Source organism: Macadamia integrifolia, chromosome 1 (assembly GCF_013358625.1).
Source record: "Macadamia integrifolia cultivar HAES 741 chromosome 1, SCU_Mint_v3, whole genome shotgun sequence".
NCBI classification, from domain to species: domain Eukaryota; kingdom Viridiplantae; phylum Streptophyta; class Magnoliopsida; order Proteales; family Proteaceae; genus Macadamia; species Macadamia integrifolia.
In genome coordinates this window covers 5,343,322-5,367,008 of record NC_056557.1, presented here as the reverse complement: position 1 = coordinate 5,367,008, position 23,687 = coordinate 5,343,322, and the positions used below count along the sequence as shown (strand labels likewise).

The 23,687-nt window shown below is 37.7% G+C and overlaps 2 protein-coding genes across 3 annotated transcripts in view; one reads left to right on the top strand and one right to left on the bottom strand.

Moving 5' to 3' along the window:
* Positions 1-3,283: 3,283 nt before the first annotated feature.
* On the top strand, positions 3,284-5,215 carry LOC122078559 (F-box protein SKIP22-like). Its single transcript, XM_042644624.1, has 2 exons — positions 3,284-3,720; positions 3,820-5,215. The coding sequence occupies exons 1-2, from the start codon at positions 3,418-3,420 to the stop codon at positions 5,026-5,028; spliced, it is 1,512 nt and encodes a 503-aa protein (XP_042500558.1). The 5' UTR covers positions 3,284-3,417; the 3' UTR covers positions 5,029-5,215.
* Positions 5,216-18,646: 13,431 nt separating this feature from the next.
* Positions 18,647-23,687, bottom strand: part of LOC122078286 (probable beta-1,4-xylosyltransferase IRX14H) — a 16,368-nt gene continuing 11,327 nt past the window's right edge. Inside the window, exon 3 of one of the 2 annotated variants that reach the window (XM_042644216.1) lies at positions 18,647-19,341. In XM_042644216.1, coding sequence (XP_042500150.1) covers positions 19,107-19,341 — 235 coding nt within the window. In that variant the 3' untranslated portion in view covers positions 18,647-19,106. Of the gene's footprint in view, positions 19,342-21,188; positions 21,662-23,687 lie in introns of those variants that run through there. The other variant, XM_042644225.1, reaches the window with a different exon arrangement.

Here is a 23,687-nt window from a genome sequence, read left to right as displayed (position 1 = left end):
GTATGTGGAAACTATTAAGTATTCCCTCTTTATTATAGCATTGTTTAGGGATGTAAACGGATCGAATTCGGCTCGAATATGTGCCTATCCAAATTTGAATCCGTTTAATAGGAGCCTATCCAAATTCGATTCGGTAATCTGACCGGATATCTAAAACGCTATTAATTAAATTCAAATTCGCTTATCTTAATGGTAATCAGATATTATTCAATCAGATCCCTTTGTTACCGAATATCCGAATTCGAGAATTTGATTATCCAATTATAACTTAGACTTCTTTGCTTGTCCATGTGTAATTTTAAATGAAAGCCATCACACATGCTCACTCACTCACAAAAAAATGTAGAAATCAATTCAAGCAATTTAGTTTGGAACCACATAGCCTAGAATCACAACAAAAACCAACTTTAAGAGCCTAATCCAAATCTGTTTTTGGTTCAAATGTTAAGAAGATATGAGACATAGAGAGTAAATTTATCTAAAAAAAAGCACTTGGTACTCCAATAATTACATAGATCCATTCTGATTAACGGAACTCAACTATCCTGACCAACTAAACTCAATACAAATCCATCCTGACAAGCATCACATATGATATTTCTACACTATTACTATGTAATAAAAATTAATATATTTACTTAATATTATAATGAAAGAAATGGATTCGGAGAAACAGATATGGATATTCTTTACCACCGGATAGCTAAACAAATTGAATAATAATCGGTCAAAAATTAGGATTATCATATTCGTATCCACTTAGTTTTCAAACCGGTTCGGATAATTTTTGGATATCTATTTTTCGAATACGGATACCCTTAAACGAATACGAACCCGGATTGAGATTATCCATTTGCATCCCTAGTATTGTTGGCCCATAATGGGACATCCATCTACCTCAGTGTCAGCTGGGTCCTAACACTATGACATTTAACTGCTTCCAAATGCAGGGTGTTACAAGTGAGAGAGGCCTTGGCTGTGAAGGACTATTGGAAGCAATCTTTGAAGGGACTTGCTTACAAGGTGATCTGAAGACTGACAAATAAGAGGTGGTGTATTTTTGGGGAATATAATTCTGGCAAATTTATACCTGCCCAAATAAATTATCTTATATTTGAAAAAGAAATAACTATTCTTAATGGACTGCAAAAGTTTAGAATTTATCTTATTCCAAAAAAATTTCTAATAAGAATTGATAACCAAGCAGTTCGTGAGTTTTTGAAGTCTAAGACGTGTGAAGAAAATGCCAGGTGTATTAATTGGTATAACGAAATTAGTCAATATAGATTTGATATTGAATATATTAATAATGCCAAAATTTTTCATGTAGATTACTTTAGCAGGCCATGAATGAACCTCTTGACAAGGGTTGGATAAAAATAAATAAAGATAAAGGCAAAGGCAAAGCAAAAGATAATTCTAGTGGAACCACTGCTTCAAAGACTGTTGGGTGATCTTCTGCAAGCACCACTTCGTACAAAACACCTGTACGAAGATTGAAATACCAAAAGATTCTCTTAACACAAGTGGATCACATTATACTCAATTCTCCCTAGATATCCTAATCAAGGATTTACTTCTTTTTCAAGCTATTCACAACTTCCTACACAAGGAATATCTCAGTAGCATTGGACTTCTGTTTCTCAAAATTCAATGGGCACAAAACCCATATGAATCTCTGACATACCTTCAAGTGAGTCAATTAACTTATTCTGGCTCGGCAGGTCATCTATCCCCCTAACTCGCCCTCCTAGCTGCTTTCTTCTTCCTGTCGTATCTCCCAGCTTATCCATTTCGGTGTCCTATTACAAAACAGTATTAGACTCCAAAATCTCAATTCTCATACAGAGTCTACAAAAGTCTCTGAATTTTGTCTCATTGAGTTCCATGGATATCCCTGGACTTCCCAATGACATCTATTACCAGATTAACCAAATATGAAAAAAATGCTTAAAGTTGACTTCCTTGGATATCCCTCTTTCTATTAGGCCTAGGGGTGTCAATTCGTTGCCAGAGCTGACTAAATTGATCGGGACTGACCGTTTATAGACCGGCCAGACCCGGACCGTTTATTAAACGTGTCGGGCTTGAGCCCGGCCCATTTATAAATGGTCGGTCTCGATTTTGCTACTTGGATCGTCGGGCTCCTGACCGAGATCGACCGAATAACGCTCGACCGAGACCGGCCTATTGTGCACTGACTTGGCCCGACCCTTTAATGATTGTAGAATACCTATTTTGCCCCCCAAATTAAAGAATAAAAACTAAAAAATAAAGACATGTTCACATTTTAAATAATGGTTATACTTGGTATCATTTATTGATTTATTGTCATTTTTTTGGGCTTGCATGAGTGGGCCGGAATATAAGAGCACATTTTAAAGAGGGCCCGTTTAAAAACCGGTTAAAGCCCGTTTAACATTAAACATGTCCGTAGCCCGGTTAACGCCCGACTAAAGCCTGATTAAGGTAGCCCGATTATAGCCCGAGGCCGACCGACTGAATATAAAGTGTACCATGCCCTCAATAACTAAGCCCGATTAGTTAAATGGGCGGATACGGTGTAGCCTTTGAAAGTTTTCAAGCCCGATTAAGCCCGACCGAAACTGGATCGGCCCGACCGGTTGACACCCCTAATTAGGCCGATTGTAGAGGATTTAGACTATATATATATATATATATTTGGAGACAGGAGGGGTATCTGATTTTAGACCAACTACAAACCGGGAGCTTCTGGGCCCTAGTGAATCTCAGGCTAGTGGCCCCAAGGAATTATAGACCTTGCTTCCTGAGGTGGAGTCTCATGTCCTCTCCAAGCCAAGGGATTAGACATATATTTTTCTATCTTGATGGTTATAATATTGCTCGTATTCCAAAGGTCACGATGCTAGGCATATTCTTTTTTTAGGAGGACCCTGTTTCTGTTTATGGTAAATAGGACAATTTGGCCTAATTCTGATTCTTGTATTTCTGATGATGATGTTTCAAATTACAAGATTGTAATCTGCCATGATGACGAATATATTATCTTTTGACGAAAAAAAAAAAAAATCCATTTTGGGAAGACAAACGGTAACAAAAAGAGAAAAAAAAAAATTGTATAATGGGTAAAGGCATTTGCCACTTATATAATTGTGTAATGCAAAACCCGGAACTATGTAATTGGCGGCCACAGTTGGGGAAATCTGCCAAGTTGTTCAGATTCCAAATGAACGGGAGCTTGTGATTGTTCCATGATAGCGTGTACCGGAAGCACTATAAATACCCTATAGTCGAAACTTTTTACTTTTGGCATTCGGTTGGTTATGGTTTCCCTGTTTTAGAGTCTTTCACCGGGGAGTTTCTTGTCTGCAAAGTTCAGTTTCCTTCAATATCTCGTTCGATAGAGACCAAAAGAGTTGGTTAATCAAAAGCAACATGAAATTGAGAGTGAGAGCTTTAGAATCGAAGGAGACTCTGAGGATCGAGACGCCGTCTCCATGTTCTTTGCTAGACCTAAAGAACGCTATTGCTCAGAAGATTTCTTCTCTTCCTGAAACCCTACATCTGTCTCTCAACAGGAAAGATGAGATTCCCGAGTCTGCTCCCGAGGAATCTCTCCAGTCTCTCGGTGTCACTTCTGGGGACTTGATCTTCTACACTCTTAACCCTAATGGGTTCTCGGTAGGAACCTCAATTGTGACCCAGCAGACCCAGACGGGAGAGAATCGTCAAGTTCAGGCAAGTAATAAGCTTTCCGATTTTCAATTTAGGGCAAGTAATAATATTTCGGATCTCCAATTTGAAACCCCTCAGTCAATTACGAATCCTCAATTTCAGGCAAGTAATAAGGTTTTCGATCTCCAATCGGAAAAACGGAAGCAGCCGGATGATTCTCACTCCCTGACGATGGCTTTGAGTTCTGAACGTACCTCTTCAGCCGTGTCCCTGAATCCACCCCAAGAGGTACCCGTGGGCATTTCTGACAATACTGGTGAAAATACGAATGAATTGGAAGAGATGGATGTAGATGAACCTGAACCTGAGATACTGAGGAACTCCTATTCTGTGCCTTGCTTTATGAAGAAGGTATTCAAAGAGGAGGCGGGAAACGCTGGGAGTAACAGCAAGCTTATGATGATTGCTGTTCATGCTGTTCTTTTGGAGTCTGGATTTGTTTGCTTTGATTCTGCGACGAACCAGAAGATAGCCGGTTTTCATCTTCCACAAGGATGGGCTTCAATGGCTTCTACAGTATGCGTAAATTACACAATCCCTGATCTTTTCGGCTCTGGAAGTGAGGTTGTAGAAGCTGTTGTCTTGAAGTTTCAGATTTTGGGAAAATTCGTTAATGTTTATGGGTCTTTAGCAAAAAAGGGTTCGGATATCTATGCGTTGTCTTTGGATGAATCTCTTGTCATGCCGTCGATAAATTTCGTGTGGACAAATTGTGATTCTATTGGTGCTGTAATCGACAAAGATGAATATGCTGTTAAATCAACCCATGAAAAGAAACTGTTTGAATTTTGGAAGATGGTGAAGGACGGGCTGACATTGCCTCTCCTTGTCGATCTCTGTGAGAAAACGGGATTAGCTTCTCCGCCATGCTTCATACTGCTCCCGACTGAACTTAAGATTCGAATTCTGGAATTTCTTCCTGGTGTAGATACTGCAAAGACTGGTTGTATTTGTTCTGAACTGCGATATCTATCGTCAAACGATGACCTTTGGAAAGAGAAATTTGCTAAAGAGTTTGGATTTTCTGCGGCAGAGGGAATGCAAGGGAGCTGGAAAGGGAAGTTTGCAGTACTTTATGCGAGGAAGAAGAGGAGGAGTATGTGTACCATGAGGCCAAGGATATTCAGGCCATACCCAATTGGAGTATATGCTCCTCTCAGAGACTGTGTACCACCTTGGGGTCTTGGACCTGTTGGTGGGCGCAGTGACTTGTTACCAGGAGGAGTTGATTTACAATTTGGCCTAGCTGCTCCCCGCTTACTAGGGCGTCGACATGCAACCCGTTGTAACCTGGGTGGTTTTAATGCCTAGTCTCGCAACTTAGATGGCTGTGTTATGTTCTTCAGTGGACTTTTGGTAAAGGAAAATAAATTTGAACATATTTTCAGTTTCAGTTTGGTAATCTCCATGGGAGTCTGTATGATCAAGTGATCTTTCTGTTGAGTTTTGTAAATATATAGTATGCGCTGCTTTTTGGTATATAAAGTAGATTTCTTTATGGGGATCTGTTTATTTATTGTGTTCTAACCTCGTGTTTATGTTATTGTGCCCTTGTTTCAAGTTCTTGTTATCTTGAAGTTTTTTTTATAATGGACTTCTTATTGTTGTTTTTCAGGAGATGGGATTGATTTACTTATTTACGGACTGCCTAGAATATTTCTGAATGCACTTTATTTGGACAGCCTAGAAAATTTCTGAATTCACTTTATTTTCTTTTCTTAAAGGAAATAATTATCTAATGTCATATGGTGGATGTCTTTTTCCATCTCTCTAGACTTGTGTTGCATGCTGAGATCCATTTCATAAAGGATTTTGCACTAAGGGAATGGATGCTTTGTGGTGGTGGAATACTTGATATGCAATTTACATTTTGGTCTTTCCCTCTCTTGTGAAAATCCACTAGAACCCAGCAAGTTTTGATGGGAAGACTTTGTACCAAATGATGGATATGCTGTGAAGAGTTACAGACATCAGCACCTGTCCCTTCAGACCAGTATTATACTCTTAATTGTTTGTTTGGCTGCTCCTAGCTGAAAGGGTTGGGACTTTCAAATGTTACTATCCTGTTCTAGGCACTGTAACTTCAAAACTTACTGTGCTGAGGAATTATTCGTAGTTTCAGTTTATTGAGGAAACTGACAGAGAGTAACTAGCAAGAATATCTACTTAATGAATCTTCATTAGTCATCTACTTTGGCAGCCTTAGTCTTTATGAATTCTTAAAATCAAAATGGCCCTTTTGGGAGAGGGATAGGCACACCACCTGCGTGTGGTAAGCTAGTGGGTGGCATCAATGGAGGGCATTGGTCGGGACAATGTACAAGAGGGGTAGAGGGTCATTTCAAAGGGGGGAAAGAGAAAGACGGTGGGTGGTTAACCCAGCCTTTTCCTGGTGTTTTTTTACAACAAGCAACACCAGTCTGGAATCTGGATGTGATGATAAAACAAGTGACGAGGAAGGATTATTTAACAATATATCCACATGCTTAGCGGTTAGCTCCGTTTAACACACACACAGACAGACACACACACACACAGAGACTGAGACTGAGACTGAGAGTGAGAGATAAAAAACCTAAGCTGATGCTCTTTCATCTTCCGTACCCAATGCGCATCCTTCATCTCCTTTAAAGTAGACATTAATCTTAACCACCTTTCAGGGCAGGTTGATTCCTTGACCAAAAGTGCACAATGAAGTCAAGTACAAGAACAACTCACTCTTTAACTCAACGATTTCAATTATTCTGAATTGGCAACATTTGGACCAGCTGATCCAGTTCGTTCCCAATCGGCATAGGTTGATCCCGATCCTTGAATTGTGTTTAACTCGGATATTCCAAAAATGTATTTCTTATTCTTCCATATTCTTTTTCTTGTTATTATCATGTATTTTCTCTCTAATGAACCTCGAGTGTTTGTAATGATCATTGTTAGTTATTAAAATAAAACTCAGATGATTCTACCATTGCCACAGAAACTTCTGTTGTGCTTTTGTCGTAATGTCATGGGAACTATTGCTTAAAAAGAAAATTGTTGATCGTATGGTTCTGGATGATACTGTCTTTCTTGGTTGCTATTTAGAAGTGTGTGTTAGGAACTCAAGATTGGCTACTCAGAAATGTATGCTAAGAGCTTACCATTGGGTATCTTTTCAAATGAATTTAGAATAGTTTATCAGTATTATTTATTTTGGAATTTATAAATGACCCTATAGTACACTACAAGGTCCACAGAGGGCTACAAGTCAGAAAAGAGGGGAGGGGGAGGGGGAGGGGTGGGGGGGGGGAGAGGGGATGCCTTAATGGGCGTTGTGAAGTCAGTAAAGTCGACCCCATGACATTGGGACACTGTAAGCTATTGCTACTGGCTGGGGTACCAATATTTGTACTAGTAATTGTCTTTATTAGTTTACTTATTAGCTTTGGCGATGTATGGTAAAATTAAAGGTTCTCTGTCTCCCTAAGTTTGATGCACTTTGATATCCCTATCTTCTTGAATGGTTTATGTTGATTCTTTGACATATACCCATTGATGGGACACTATTGTCCTAAGAAATGAGGAAGTGATGCCTGTCATAGTTCACCGGCCTTGTGTAACTCATTGGAAGCTGAAAAAAACATAACCATAATACTATTTAGATTTTTAAGAAACAATAATTTAAGGCTAGTGATGCAGATTAATTACCAAAATAAGCTTGTTTTATTAGGAATAAGCTTAGCGTTGGGTTCCATAAATGTTGGGCCTTTGATCCCATGTGTTTTGAGTGTAATAGACCACTTTCATAGGTCTAAAATGGGGGGTCTAAGTTTGAATACGGGATTACTAGTTAGTTTCCATTTTCATTAGTTTCATTTTTAATTGGGCTTGATTTAGTTATATTTGTTTCTTAGGAGTAAGGTTATTAATTGAGTCAAGTCATTAGTAGTTAGTTTCCTTTTTCAACTAGTTTCTAATTTCAGTTAGTTTCCAATTTCAGTTTTTAGTAACTATTGTATTAGGAGAATATTTGGTTTCCTTTTTGAGGAACCTTCTATTTTGTAATTTCCTCCCCCATTAACATTATAAATAAAGAAGAGGAGGCTCCTAAAAGCCTAGATGATTTTGAAAAAAAATTAATGGCTGCTGCTATTGTCTTCGTCATGGAGATTTGTCTTGTGTTTGATCAAGGCTAAAAGAATTAGTGTTTGATCCAATTGACTCATTGCGGTGTGAAGTCTAGGAGGTCTACTTCAAGTATTATTCTCATAAGTTTTTATATCTCTTTTAAGACTTATTAGGGCTGCAAAACAAGATATGTAATCTATCACTCTGCTGCTCAGAAAATTTTGCAAAACATAGCATCCGCCCCTGCTGGAATGACCAGATCTGAGTATCCGATTAGTCCAGTTTTTTGATCAAAGGTTCCTCTCCATACCAGTGAGGATCGACCCAAATATTGGTTGATTCTACTCATCCATTGATGAGATATTAGAAATCTCCAGATTTTCATCTTTTAGTGAGATGAAGTTTCCATTTTCTGGATTCTGGTTCTGTTGATATTAATTGCATTTTTTGGACTGCTGAATTAAGTTTTCTGAATATTGAAGACTGTTAGTGCTTCAACAGTTTCTGATTTAATTCTAAAACTCCTACTGGGTTGGTTTATTCATAGTGTTACTGTCCTGACAGATTGATACTATTTCTGTGATCTGGTGTGACTGATTGTGACCTATTTTCTGTCCTAATTCTATTGTTAATTGATTCTTCTTACTGGTATAATTTCTGCTAGTCGATATTCCAGAATTCTGTATTTGTTCTTTCTGGTTTTCAAATTACTGGTTAAATTCTGGATTATTACTGCTGTCTCCTTTTGGGTGAATTTTGGTTGTTCTCTAGTTTATAAAATCCTGTAGTCTTGGGTCTGGTTTGGTGGTCCAATCCATCCCTACATTAAGTGGTATTAGAGCATGGCTGGGAACAACACCCCCACTCTAGCTTCTCTTATGGAGATGCTACAGACTATGAGGACTGAGATGAAGGCTGAACAGCAAGCCTTACAGACTGAATTGAAGGCTGAATTGGATGCCAGGTTGTTGAATGAAGAGACCCCACTACAACAGTCTACTGGCGATTCACGTATAATACCCCAAGTAGAAATCCCATTGAATGTAGTTGCTCAGTTGACTAACAGGAGAGCAAACCCTAATATGAGAGTACCACAGAGGGTTCTGATAGCACAACCTACTATTGAAGAGCATGTAAGAGGATATTTTGAGACTGAGCGTCCTGTGCAACAGAGGTATTCTGGAGATTCACAGAAGGTCAAGCTCGATCTGAAGGAGTTTGATGGGAGACATGATCCCCAATTATTCTATGATTGGGTAGTGGCACTGGACGACTATTTCGACTATTATGAGTTCCCTGAGGAACGGAAGATAAAACTAGCTCGTGCAAAGCTAATTGGGGCTGCTCGTGAGTGGTGGAGGACCTATGAGCTAGAGTTAGAAGATCGTGGTGGAGAACCTACTAGTTGGGAGGAGATGAAGCTTGAGCTATCAGATAAATCTTTTCACGCAACTTCAGAGCTCGCATACAAGACCATCTGAATTCTCTTCGTCAAAGGTCTATGACTGTTGCCGAGTATATGAATAAGTTTGATGTACTTTATTCTTGCACAAGCATTAGGAAGAATGAGAGACAATTACTTTCTCAGTTTCAACTAAGATTACGAGATGAAATTAATAGAGGAATTGGTGTTGCTGATGTGTATACAGTGAGAGATTGTTTTGATAAGGCTCTTCGAACAAAGGAACTTATGGCACAACCAGGTAGAAGGTTTAGTTACCAAGTTGGGGAGGTCAAGAAATTTTTTTCAACCACTAAACTTAACACTTGAGCAACCTCAAAAGCCACAACTCCTCTATGTAAAGTGAAAATACCTCTATTAAAACCAAAATAACTTGAAGTCAAGGTTCACATTGAAGAGATGGTTCTTGAAGCTTCAAAGACAGAAGGTCAAGAGATAGAAGATTCAACTGAAGAGTTCTATATTGAAGAGAGCATAGTAGACAAGACTGAAACCATGGAAGAATACTCCAGTGAATGATTCTACATTGAAGAGAGCATAATAGACAAGACTAAAGATGTGGAAGATGATGTAGTGATTGAAAGAACTCCACAAGAAGTTTTTGAGATTCATGATGAAAAGGAAGCGTTTGTTCCAATCCTTGATGAGAAGGTTACCAACATTGACGACTCTATGCACACGACATTCACAGTTGGTATTGATTCAGAGGTTGAGCATATAGAGTTTGTTATGCCATCATGGTTCTTTGAAAAGAAAGCTCCACACCTTAAAGACTACCTTTCAAAAGTTTACAAGCGACCAGAATTTTGTCTGGAAATGGTTAAAGCTGCTACGCACATGTTGTTTCCTCCTTATCACTGTAAAATTCGAGGACAAATTTTTTTAAGATGGGGAGAGTTGATGCAGATTAATTACCAAAATAGACTTGTTTTATTAGGAATAAGCTTAGGGTTGGGTTCCATACATGTTGGGCCTTTGATCCTATGTATTTTGAGTATAATAGATTACTTTTATGGGTCTAAAAGGGAGGTCTAAGATTGAATATGGGATTACTAGTTAGTTTCCATTTTCATTAGTTTCATTTTTAATTGGGATTGATTTGAGTTATATTTGTTTCTTTAGGAGTCAAGTTATTAATTGAGTCAAGTTACTAGTAGTTTGTTTCTTTTTTCAACTAGTTTCTAATTTCAGTTTTTAGTAACTATTGTATTAGGAGAATATTTGGTTTCTTTTTTGAGGAACCTTCTATTTTGTAATTTTCTCCGCCATTAACATTATAAATAAAGAAGAGGAGGCTCCTAAAAGCCTAGATGATTTTGAAAAAAAAATTAATAGCTGCTGCTATTGTCTTCGTCATGGAGATTTGACTTGTGTTTGATCAAGGCTGAAGGAATTAGTGTTTAATCCAATTGACTCCTTACGGCGTGAAGTCCAGAAGGTCTACTTCAAGTATTATTCTCTTAAGTTTTTATATCTCTTTCAAGACTTATTAGGGCTGCAAAACAAGATATGTAATCTATCATTCTGCTGCCCAAAAAATTCTGCAAAACGGAGCATCCGCCACTGTTGGAATGACCAGATCTGAGTATCCGATTAGTCCAATTTTTTGATCAAAGGTTCCTCTCCATACCAGTGAGAATCGACCCAAATATTGGCTGATTCTACTCAGCCATTGATGAGATATTAGAAATCTCCAGATTTTCGTCTTTTAGTGAGCTGAAGTTTCCATTTTCTGGATTCTAGTTTTGTTGATATGAATTGCATTTTTTGGACTGCTGAATTAAGTTTTCTGAATATTGAAGACTGTTAGTGCTTCAACAGTTTTTGATTTAATTCTAAAACTGTTACTGTGTTGGTTTATTCACAGTGTTACTGTCCTGACAGATCGATACTATTTCTGTGATCTGGTGTGACTGATGGTGACCTATTTTCTGTCCTAATTCTATTGTTAATTGATTCTGCTTACTGGTATAATTTCTGCTAGTCGATATTCCAGAATTCTGTATTTGTTCTTTTTGGTTTTCAAATTACTGGTTAAATTCTGGATTATTACTGCTGTCTCCTTATGGGTGAATTTTGGTTGTTCTCTAGTTTATAAAATCCTGTAGTCTTGGGTCTGGTTTGGTGGTCCAATCCATCCCTACATTAGCTAGAATCTCAAGTGATCCTAATCCCAGGCAGGATCTGAAATTCTGGCTGAATAGAGAAGATTTTGATTACTCACAAACCACAACTCAGATGGAACTGAACTTTGGGTCGAATGGAGATCGTATATGAAGGAACAAACCATCAAAACTTGAACAAATTCTGCCAGCTGAATTGTGAAATATACTGTCGATATGAATTTTGAAACTTTTAACCACTCTTTAGAAACTAGGTTATCGGCTTCGGATGATCCTCAAAATTGGAAATAAGATCCCTTGTACCTATCTAGGTATCCTTCAAAAGATGAGTTTGAACTGCTGAGTGGTTTGGGAGATTTGGACTTCGATCCAAATTTCCAAAACCCTGACAATGGCTGGAAATGATTTTGATCTCCTTGGCTGTACTCGTACTGATCTTTGGGCTGAACTTCGGGTCTTCAAATAACTCTCAAACACTCTCTCACAAAGGCTAAAACAGAAAATAAGAAAGAAGAACAGAGAAATCGATGGAGGGTTGAGAAGGAGGAGGAAGAAGAAAGATAGGCTTTGGGCATCTCACCCCTTAAGTTTAGGTATCTCATCTAGGGCCTCTCACCTAACTGCATCTCACAACAAAATAGCATAAGCCATCTCGAAATAAACTTCGTTAACTTTTCCCGAATTGATTACAAAGGTCTCTTTAAATAGACTAGGCATAACCTTACAATTTAGAAACAAACTAAAAAAAGGGAAACTAATATAAAATAGAAAATATTGACTTTTAGTTACTAACTACTGACTTTGGCTACTTGTTAATACAAAAAGGAAACAAAAAAGTGACCAAATTACTATTTGCTTGAACAATAAATTCTGGCTATGGGTTGGCTTGATGGGCTAACATTAGGGCTGACTGGTCTGGTTTGATGGAACCAACCCCCCTTCTTTTGCAAGCTCGATCTACATCAAACAAAGTAACTTGTGTCTAGTGCCATCACTAGTAATGTACTCGGGAACTAGTGAATGTTTACATCCCTGAGATGAGAACTCATTTTGCAAGTGTTGCCACATTAAGAGGGCAAGATGTAAGATCAAAGAATTCCGTCTGAAATTTACATAAAATAACAAATAATGCATTGGATAACAAGACATTCTCAATCTTTAAGACTTTTATCTCCTGAGTGGACAACAAAGCGCTTTCTTCGTCTTTGGGGCTCTTTCATTTTCTGCATACATATCAATACATAAACTTTTAGGCCAATCTATGTTATTCCTCTCTCTCTCTCTCTCTCTCTGATGCAGATAAGTCACTTAATGGGCTTATTTTATTGCAAATAAGCTTAGGTTGGGTTATGTATGTGTTGAGCATTTGATCACATGGATTTTCTTTGTAATGGGCAACTTTAATGTGGCTAAAATATGAGTAGAAAGTAGGAAAACGGAATTTAATTCATTAGTTTAATTAGAGTCCTGTTTTGAGTCTATTTCCTTTGTTATTTCGGTTTTCTAGTATGTTTAGGTTTCCCAATTAGTTCAGGATTGGGTTAGGCCTTTCATTTTTAGCGTTTGAGTTAATTTTGAGTCTTCTATATAAGTTTGTAAGGGGCTACAACTTTGAACATGAATTTGATTGAATGAAAAAAAAAAAAAAGAATGCTTTGCGCTGAAAAACTGTGAAATGCAGTGCTGCGAGAGACAGCTTGGGTGAGATGCTCATCGGAAGAGTGAGATACTCAACCCAACTTATTCCCCTACCCCCATTCTTCCCTTTGTTTTTTTATTTCTGTTCTGTTCATACTATCTGTCACACTATCTTATTTTTATTGAATTTACTAAAGATCCTACCTGGGATTGGATCACTTGTGAACCAATCTTACATCACTCTCACTCTCTCTCTCTAGGATGCTAGTTACTATACCATAGGGGAAAAATAGAACAGATGTCTCTTGATTATGTGAAAAGGATTCCAGCTCATGTAGGGGGCCAGCTTTCTACACCAAACAGTAGTGAAATTTTAAGTAGTTACTGTGCTATAGGGAAAAAATGGAACAAACATCTCTTGATTATGTGAAAAGGACTCAAACTAGGACTCAAACTATGTACGGGGCCAGCTTTCTACACCACACAGTAGTGAAATCTTAAGAATGTGAACCATTCAACAATTAGTGGTGTTCCCTCTCAACTTGGGTTGAGTAGACGTGTGTCTCCAAGGTATCAAATTTGCTTTTTGTTTGGTTTTGTTTCGAACCGTTGAAGAATTAAACCCAGGGAAACTCTTGAGAGTGTCAACAGTCCAAAAGGAGAGAAAGGAAGCAAACTGGGCTTCTGCATTTCTGGACATCCCCCAAGCCTCTCCAACAATGCAATGGGAAATAGCCTTCCAAGAACAGGTTATGACTTGGCATTAACATTATGAAGATTGTCACAGTGTAGGGTGCATCATCAATGGCTTTAGTGCGAAGAGAAATGAGCTTTGCCTTCCATCCCGCCAATTTTTCCTGTATCTTATCAATTAAAAAGTCAAAATATTCAAGCTTTGGTCTGCCCATTATGATGGGTGCACCAAGGGCGTGAGGAAAGGCATGCGGGCTATAGAGGCTCTGTTAGGTGGGGCTTTGTCTGAGATGAAAAAGCTGTTTTTTAATGGTTTCATTTCTGCCCCCATTGTAACAGCAGCATGGACCCCTCAAATTTTAAATTGCAAGAACAGATTGATAATCTGTGATCTGTGAATGCATCAATGATACTTTAAAAAATGGATCTGGATTCCCGAACTTCTGATTTTGTTGATATGCTATCTAGCACTACCTCAAGAATTCAAGTTACTCTGTCTCAGGTTGCAAACTCTAAAAGAGTTAAAACAAAGTTTGTCAACATATTTGCTTAGTTCTCTTTTCAGTTCGATTTACATGGTCTGGTATTTGCTAAATACCTTGTTTGAACTTATGTAAAGAAGAAAAAAAGAATATTTGTTATCATGTTCTTTAGGGAATCAATACAGTCTCATTCTTCTTGAAGCAAAGTCTGTCAACATGTTACCCCATATTTTATATAACATGTTGCCCATGTTGCCCTCTATTCATGTGTTAAGTTTTAGTAGAGGGAAAAATGAAAGGTGCTGTAGTTTTCATGAATTTTTCACGTCAGTAGTGCAGTGAGAGTATTGTGCAGAGACAAAAGAGAGAAACCGACCTATGGAGCGGAACTTCCAAAGTTGGGGATCCGGTGAATATTCAGGCGGAACTTCTACAGGTCTTCGGCGGTTCGAATGATCTTCCTCTATTCACCGAATTTTGGTGTCTGCAGGGTTGTATTCGGCATCCTCTCTGATCCCTTCTCGTATATTTCTTTGGCTGAGTTTTTCCCCCTTGCTGTCAACTCATCTTCTGCTGCCCGTTTCTGGTGGTCCGGCTCTCAACACGACCTTCAACTCCATGTCCTTATCAATCATCTATTTCCCTTACCTGGTAGCTCCTTCCCTCTCTGCACATCTTGCAATCCCCATACCTCTCTTCCCCCCTACGTGAAGCCTTCTTTCCTCCCTTGTCACTCCCATCTTCTCTCTTTTCATCCATCGTCCTAGCTGTTCTCATTTTTTTACCTGCAGCCGACTCCTTTTTAATCAATCGATCTATTTGCTACTGATTTCAATCCTATCCTTTGCTCTGTCCAAGGCATAGCTCTGTGCTTCTTCTTGGTAGCTACAATCCTCTGAGGAACCATGAAAATTCTGGAAAATAATCCTCTGTTTTTCCTTATTTTGCTACCTGCAGAACGCGACACGTGGACAACTTTAAGACCAACGCACCGGATGTAATAATCATCACCCAATCTTGACCGTTGGTCTCCTTATTGTCCACGTGTTGCGTTCTGCAAGTAGCAAAACAAGGAAAAACATGAATGGGAAAAACAGAGGATTTTGATCCGAAAATTCTCTCTTAATTACCGAGAACTTGGACGTACCTCCGTGAAGCGAGAACGACACACACACCCATACTCATACATGGCTACGGCTCAGACACATGATTCAAAAGCACCCCAAGAAGTCGTCACACAATGAGAAGAGGGAGACTCTCCAAAAGTCTTGCACCCTTCAGAAGCAATTTTATGTCTATCATGTTTTTTCTCCCAAATCAATGAGGACTAAACTTTAAAAAGGTTCTTTTGCTCCTTTACAAGTTTCTTGTACGAGTGTTACAACTCATGGCAAAACAAAACAAGGGAAGAAGGGCTTGGAGATGTTTTGAAACGGTAAGGTTATAATAAAATAGTAATATTTAATAATTTTAATCCATTACTTCCCTCATAAATTTCAAAATGTTGATAAAATAAATAGAATATTGAGTGTATTAAACATAGTATAACATTGCTGTAGGTATCTTCAAAGACTTGAACCTATACTAGATCTGATGAACTAGGCTACAAAGTATGGGTGAAATCAGACTTTTTGAACATTTTCTCATCTTTGTAGTTGGCTAGCTCATCATCCATGTCCTATTAGTCGACATTCATGACTTCATTTTCATTAATAATTTGGACATTTTTACTAGCCCTACTCCTATCTTGGTTTCATGGATGCTTAGAGAATTTGTTTTTTAAAATTCTTATCAATAGGCAGTTTCACCTCATACATCCACTTAGGTCAACGCATAGTGTGCACCACAATTAACATATTCCCCACATTTCGTGAGATTTCTTTTGATTAAAAATCTATAAATCATCCTCTTTTATTTGTGGTGGTATTATTTTCTCATCTAGCTGAATGAACAGTAAATTAGTAGTACTAGGTAGGTGGTCATCAAGTGACTTTGTTTCTACCTTTTTAATATTTATTTCAGTAATTTACCTTTTCATATAAGTTGGGTGTTCATCACATACATGACCTATGGTATTATAGGTCTTAAGCTCATTCCTTTAGATGAATCTGGGTGGATATACTTAGGGGGTGTTTGGTTCAGTAAATCTTTGGGATGACATTCTTTAGAATGATAATTCTTAATTTTTGGAGTTGTTTGGTTCCACTAGGATGATCCTCATAAGTGAGCATCATACTTCCCATGAATGACCATATTACAAAGGATGTGTTCCAAATCTGAGTTTACCTCAACACTTAAACTCAGATTTGAGCAATCTTTTTACCACCTAGTATAAAAGGAGAAATCGGAAAGACATTCTCTACGGAAGCCAATATCTCAACCTGCGAGAAACATGTACTAACCTTAAGGCAACCAAATGATTTTTTAGAAAGAAACATAATTCAGAAGAATGTCTATCAAAAGATTGACATTCATATCCGATACATACACCATTTGATTTACTGAACCAAACACCCCCTTAAGTAATCCATTGCTTCACAGGGTGAATCAAATAGGATCTAGTTCTATTCCCTTCCCCCCAACCTTCTCTTACAAAAAATCCCTTTCCTTTAGAATTTGTTGAGACTTTGAGCGCGTCCAACCTGGTTGAAGGGTGCAAATTGGGAATTAGTGGCCTTTTTGGATTCATCATAACATATCAGTTGTGCATGTGACCTGTTAAATCTAAACTATCATACAAAATGATCCAGGTGGTTTATAGGACATAATGGACTTGCTTTTCTGACGAACTAGGTTTCAATATTTTCTTCCTTTCTCACACCAAAAAAAAAAAAAAAAAAAAGGAGATTTGATCTTTAGAGAGTTTCTTGCTCGCATTGAAATCTGATTTTACAAGTTGTAGCTGAAAAAACAACGGAATGCAGTTTCAAGGACTACATGTTATATTATTATCCCATGACAAAGGGATGGTTGGTAGCACCAAGGCAAGCATTCATAACCGTCAGATGCTCACTGATGCACTTGAGTGGATCTAATTTCATCACGAAGATACCTTATGCAATAGTTTGGGCCACCTCCACTCCATGACTGTTGGAGATAAATAATCCAGCACACACACACCTCAAGGTAAAGGTGTATTTATATTACTCTATGTGGATGACATATTAATATGAGATCAAATTTAGACACAGTAAAATAAACTAAAATGCTCCTGATGCCTAACTTCGATACAAAAGATATGGGTAATTCTTGTCTTCAAGATCATTAGAAAAGATTTTACTAAAAAAAAAAAAAAAGAATAAGAAAAAGAAAAGAAAAAAGATCATCAAAAAAGAAAGGAAGATAATTTTGTCTCAGGTATATTATGTAGAGATTATACTTAAAAAGTATAATTATTATGACTCACCAATAATCAAGATACCTTTAAAAATATGATGACATATACAAAGTATTTGGGTGAACCAGTAAATGAAAAGAAGTGTTAAATAATTTTGCAGTATATGATCCACCATGGAAGCGGAATTTGTTGTTTTATAAAAGACTGGAACTAGAGCTGAATGGCTAAGAGTCTTAATAGCAAATATTCCATTTGGTCAAAATGGGTACCTTCTATATCTCTTCATTGTGATAACTAGATAGCAGCAACAGCTAAAGCTAAAAGTAGAGTACACAATGAAAAAATGAGACATTCGTCTAAGACATAATCTTATAAGGTAACTTAGCAGACATATTCGTCTAAGACATAATCTTATAAAATATTAACAAAAAATATTTTATGAAATCAGAAAGTATTAGCAGATTTGTTCAAAAAACCAATGTTTACAAAGATTATTCATAAGATCCCCACCCAGGTAAATCCACTTCACATGACTTTTTCTCATTTTCCAAATTTTCCCAAAGTGAACCTACTAATTCTCATGTGTGGGAGTCAATGATGCAAATATCAACATTTCTGCATGAATTACTTGTATCATTATTAAAAATAATGGTATCTCATTAAACATTGATTTTATAATGGTAGGAAATACCATTGACGCAAGCACTCGGGGGCTTCTCATGGGCATAAAGCATACTACAGACGCTGGGTGGAGAATCGGAAAGATTTAGAATGATTCAGCAAAGTTGAATACTTAATTTCTGATTATAATACTGCATCGTGGCCTCTGAGCGAAATACCTCTTTTTTTGGAAGTACAATTTTTTTGTATGGCACTATTTTTTTTCTCAGACCCAGTAACGATGTGGTACTGCTAATGAGACTTACAGTTTTTAGGGTGATAGCCAAACAATCTCAATTTAATGGCTTCAAGTCCTATACAATGACGTATTATCCCTTCTTTCTCCTTAATGAACACTTACCAGTAATTTGGGAAGCAGATCAATTGCAGACAAACCCTTCCCATATAAGAATTATCATTACATTCTGACTGGATTCCAACATTTATATTTTGATATTCCCCCTTGCAGAATGAGTTTTGTACAGCTTAAAGTAGGATTACAACGACCTTCTGTAAGAAACCATCTTTTTTATTACATTTGCTATCATTTCTAAAAAAAATTCTGCACTGAACAGACGCAAGGATTTCTATTTCAGAGTTCTGTATAAAATTTAAAGCATATTGACACAAAGTTACTCTGAAGCAGGGATGCAGTGGATTTTGGTCAACCACCACTTTCAAAAGACCAGAATTATCAACTCAACCAAAAGAAAGGAAAGAACCTTCGAACTAATTGAAAGGAAAGCTGAAGTTTTGATACATCAACTGGCCCACTGTAAGAAATTCTTTCCAACACCAGCAACACCACCTGCTCTATTGATTGTCGTGAAGCAGAAGACCCGTGGTCTCAAAATCAGGTGAGCGTTTCTTGGATCTTCAACAAGTGGGCTTCAATTTTCTGAACTCTGCCTCCGGGAAACCTGTGTATCTACTATCCTTGAATCACGCTTCTTCTTACGACGGCCATGTTTTGACCTTGAAACTCGACCAGTTTTAGTGGTATGCTTCTCCATGCGCTCTTGGGTGCCACCCACTTTTTCACCAGACGCAAATTCCAGAGGTGCATCTGGCCAAGGTGTACGCTTTGCAGGCACAGTAATCTCCAATGGAGAATCAATTATCCATCTATGAGCAATAAGAACTATTGTCAGAAGAAATGCAAAAGAATGATGGCTACTGTAGATAAGAGTAAACATGATTTACACTAAAAGCTGATCACAATCGGTTCACTATACATGTTGCTGTAACAGTGGCCAAGTTTAGCTTAATGGAAAAGATGGCTGAAAAGTGAGATCACCTATTGAACTGCTTTACCAGTAGTCTTCATGGTGCAACTTGGGTCGGCTACATCTGAGCTCAACTGACCCAAATTGATCCATGGTTGAATTGGTACTCTTTCCTTGGATTCAGTTAGGGGAAGGCAAAAAAAAAAAAAAAACAAGCCTTAGTAGGGTTAGCGTGGAGTCATCCGACTCTTCAGCTTGAGCCTCTATCCAGCATCAACAACAATGCTAATAACATGCGCATTATACTGTCTTCCAGAGGTTTTTATTGTGAAGGAGGAAATGTCTAGGGGGCCCCCGCTTTGGGATGGACTCCATGGGTCAAAATTTCCTGAAAAAAAGGAGGTAAACAAATAGGAGGGATACCATTTGGTGCAAGTGCATTATTTATTTATTTATTTATTTATTTTTTGGGCGGGGGGTGGTGGGGGTGGGGTTGATAGCTGACCCTGGGGTCCTAGCATTACCCTTTTAAGATTAAGATGTTCTCTTTCTAGGAAGGTATATTACAATCTCTCTTCCTAGTCATGCTTATTTGTATCCCCTCTTGTATTACATCCCTGCACAAGATACTGATTTTAATTTCGAAAATTCCTATAATAAACATTTATGATAATTTTATACCTACCTTGAACATTTAATGTTCAAATTTTGATTTCATACCAAAATTCATATAAACTTTTTCCATAATAATAAATAATATTATTATATTTAAAAACAGAACCACATTGGCAACCATGTATTTTTTTTATTTTGAAATTGCTTGGAACCAATTGTAGTTACATCATAGTCATCAAGGCGTCGCCAAGGTGTCCAGATGCCTTCAGTGTGTCAAGGCAACACCACGCCTTATTGGATGTAGATAAGTCGACTGCATTGGACAATCTCAATCAGAGTTTAGCTATATCAAATTGGTGACCTCTTTCTTGTTTCATTTTTATGAGTTGATACCTTCACCTAATTTGGGATGACTCCACAATGAGATGATATGGCTGGATATTGAGAAGTAGGATAAACTTATCGCTTGAGATGTGAAACAGAGATATTTTAGGGTTTGTAATTCATCATAAAAAGGGCGTACCCAGCGCACGAAGCTCTCGCCTCTGTGGGGTTTGGGGAGGGTCATAGTATACACAGCCTTACCCCCGCTTCGCGGAGAGACTGTTTCCTGACACGATATAAATTATCTTGATTTGCTTTAGTACACAGCATTCAGCAAGAAATAATACAGCCTCTCACTAAGAACGAAGGTTCATGTTTGTTTGTTTTTTTTTTTTTTTTTTTTTTTTTTTGGTGCAATAAACAGAAGTTCACATTCACTCAACCACAGCTGATAACAGAGGTGGTATTGGAAAGCATCAAGGCATTAAAATATGTGAGCATAAGATATGGCTAAGATGTATTTTTCACCTGGCTTATCAAGGGAACATCTCATTCGCCTGGAAGCTGAGGGAAAGTGATTATGAAGCTGCTAGTCTGATATCCATCTGACACTGTTTTGAGGGAAGTTTACCTCATTGAGATTGTTTGAGGCCTTGGCCTTTATTTGGCTATTTTCTATTTTCCATGTTGAGCTGGTCTCTTCAGGCTGGGGTGCTTTATTCCTAGGCCCCCTGTTGTAGTTTTTTTCTCATAAAATATGTTTCATAAAAAAATAGTAATAATTAAAAAAAAAAAAAACCACAAGGGTGGAGCAACAATCACTATAACCACACTATGAAGATGATCTGACAGAATTTATCCAGTTGATTAAGGGCCAGATTTCATCGTAGTAGTTGAGAATGGTATTTCTTCTCAAGACAGGGTCAAACCAGACAAAAATGTGCAGACAATGCCCTCTAAATGCTCCTTATCATAATAAGTCTTTTGTTTACCAGGACTTTATTTAACTGCAACTGCTTTTATCAGCTTCTTTCAGTAGTTCATAATCTTGGCTTAGCCTTTGGAGCTCTAAATCAATGCTGATGTGAACCTCTGAAGAAACTTCGGCCACAAATCTTCACTGACTGATAACATTAAAAATTTTCAGTGACAACTGACTGACAGCACATTTGAGAGGGTACCTCATAGCTTTGTAGAAATAACCCCACCGGAGAGAGAATTCCAACTATATCATTATTTCTCAAGGATGTTAAATGGTTTAAATTCATTTCTGGTGATACCTGAAGTTACACATGGGGAAAAGTAATGTGAGTAGGCTTTATCTTCTGCTTCTTCCACATACTCTCCAGTAAAGACCCACAATTTGTTCATCACATGCTCAAGTTGAAAGATCAATAAAATTACAATGTCTAGGATAGAGAAATCAGTAGGACAACTATTTTTCCTGCTTGAGGTTTATGAATGGTAAGGAAGGTCAGGACTCTCATGAGGTCAAAGGCAAAGTAAGGCCCTGCAATAAGAACATGTCCCTTTCCAAATATTAAGCAAAATCTATCCCCATAAGGAAAATCCACTCATGCCCAAGTTCTTGGCAGTTTAGAATGTCTGATAACCCATTTTTTTAATATTTCCGATTAATTCCAAACAAGCTGACAGACTTCATACTAGACAGAAACCCTCACAGGGAAAATATACATGCCTTTTGTATGGTGATTTCCCTTTTCAAAACAATTAATATTGAAAAAGTATCAATTATTAAAACCAAATCATGTAAACAGATTTAAACCACACAAAATTATCATCAGTGGGAAAACAAGCAAATTGGGATCTCAGAGCCATCCAGAAAATTACAACTGAATCCTTTCTCCGACCTCTTTTGGACATGCACCAATTTCTATAAAACATGGTATCTCATAAGCATCCTAAACACAGAAACAAGCTTAACTAATTTAAATAAATGTCTACTCAGTTTTACTACAACCAAATGTCTTCGAACATTCATTCAGTTGAGACATTAAGCCCTAAAAAGAATCCAAGTCCCATTCAAATCAAATTTCTTCTTCTCTTTGATAAGATCAGTCGAGGTGTTGTTAGATGCATGGTTGTATAGGTGACTTCTTGTTGTTGCCTTAACATCCAGGACCCTTCCAATGCCTTGGGTTGCCTAGATGCTGTGACAACTATGCTTAGATATGTCAGATACTGTAAAAAAGGTTCCACCAGCAGACATATCCATTACTCTGACATAGAATCGATATGGAATCCACATAGATTCAGCAGAGTAGTTAATTCTCTCAGGTGAGTCAGCAAAGTAACATTATTCTCAAATTATTTTTCCAAATCAAACCACCCATTCCTCGTGAGGGCCTATTGATCATTAAAGCATAAGCAATTCTTTCTTTATTTTTCACATCAAACAACTTGCTTCTGGCCTTCCTTTGTCCCTTTCACTCCTTCAACTTGCACCTCATCAACCCTTCTCACAAGTGCAGTCATTGGTCATTTGAAACATGAGCAAACCTTCTGGTTGCCAGTTAGTGTCATCCATAAGTTTCAAACAAGACATTCACTTCTCATTCTATACATTCTAGTCTAGAAATTCATCTTTCTCAAAGTCCACAATAAGGCACAATTATTTCATGTATTCACTATTCCTTGGCTGAAATACCTTCTGCTCCATAGAACTATGCTGTTCTTGTAGCCTTTTAAAATTTTCCTTTCAATTTTAATGATATGCACTAATCACGTAACACTACCAAAAAGTGCCTCTATGATTCATCAACCTCACTCCAACTCTAAGAGAAACATTATCTTCAATTTCCCCCTACTTCAGGATATCTGACAATTGTCAATCTCAACCAGCAGTACATTGTTTCACCTATGTATGTTCTGTTTTAGCCCGGGCAAGGTTTAAGGCTCGAAACCAAAATATTTCAACCGAAACCGAAATTTAAGTCGAAAATCTGTAGATTTTCGGCTGCAAGTATGGTGAAGGGTCTCAAGGCCCAAATGACCTAAGGGTCTCAAGGCCCAAATGACCAAATTAGGTCCTGAAACTTCTAGGAAGACCTACTTTAGGCCCTCTAAACATAGCGGATCCCTTAGATTTTAAAAGATCACATCCAAAATGGTAGTTTGACCTTTGAGCCTAGTATGGTAGTATATGTTGTATGCTGCTGTATACATTCTCTATTATGGCCTATTCCCCACACAGTTTAGTATTAGAACATATGTAATTCAGTTAAAACAACTTAAATATGCATTAGGAATGACCAAATATAAAACTTCTGCCCCCCCCCAACACCC

Bases quoted from the DNA above. Each gene is read 5' to 3' on its own strand.
- LOC122078559 (XM_042644624.1), top strand. From the start codon at position 3,418: ATGAAATTGAGAGTGAGAGCTTTAGAATCGAAGGAGACTCTGAGGATC. The intron at 3,721-3,819 runs GCAAGTAATAAG...CCTCAATTTCAG, and splicing joins GAGAGAATCGTCAAGTTCAG to GCAAGTAATAAGGTTTTCGA.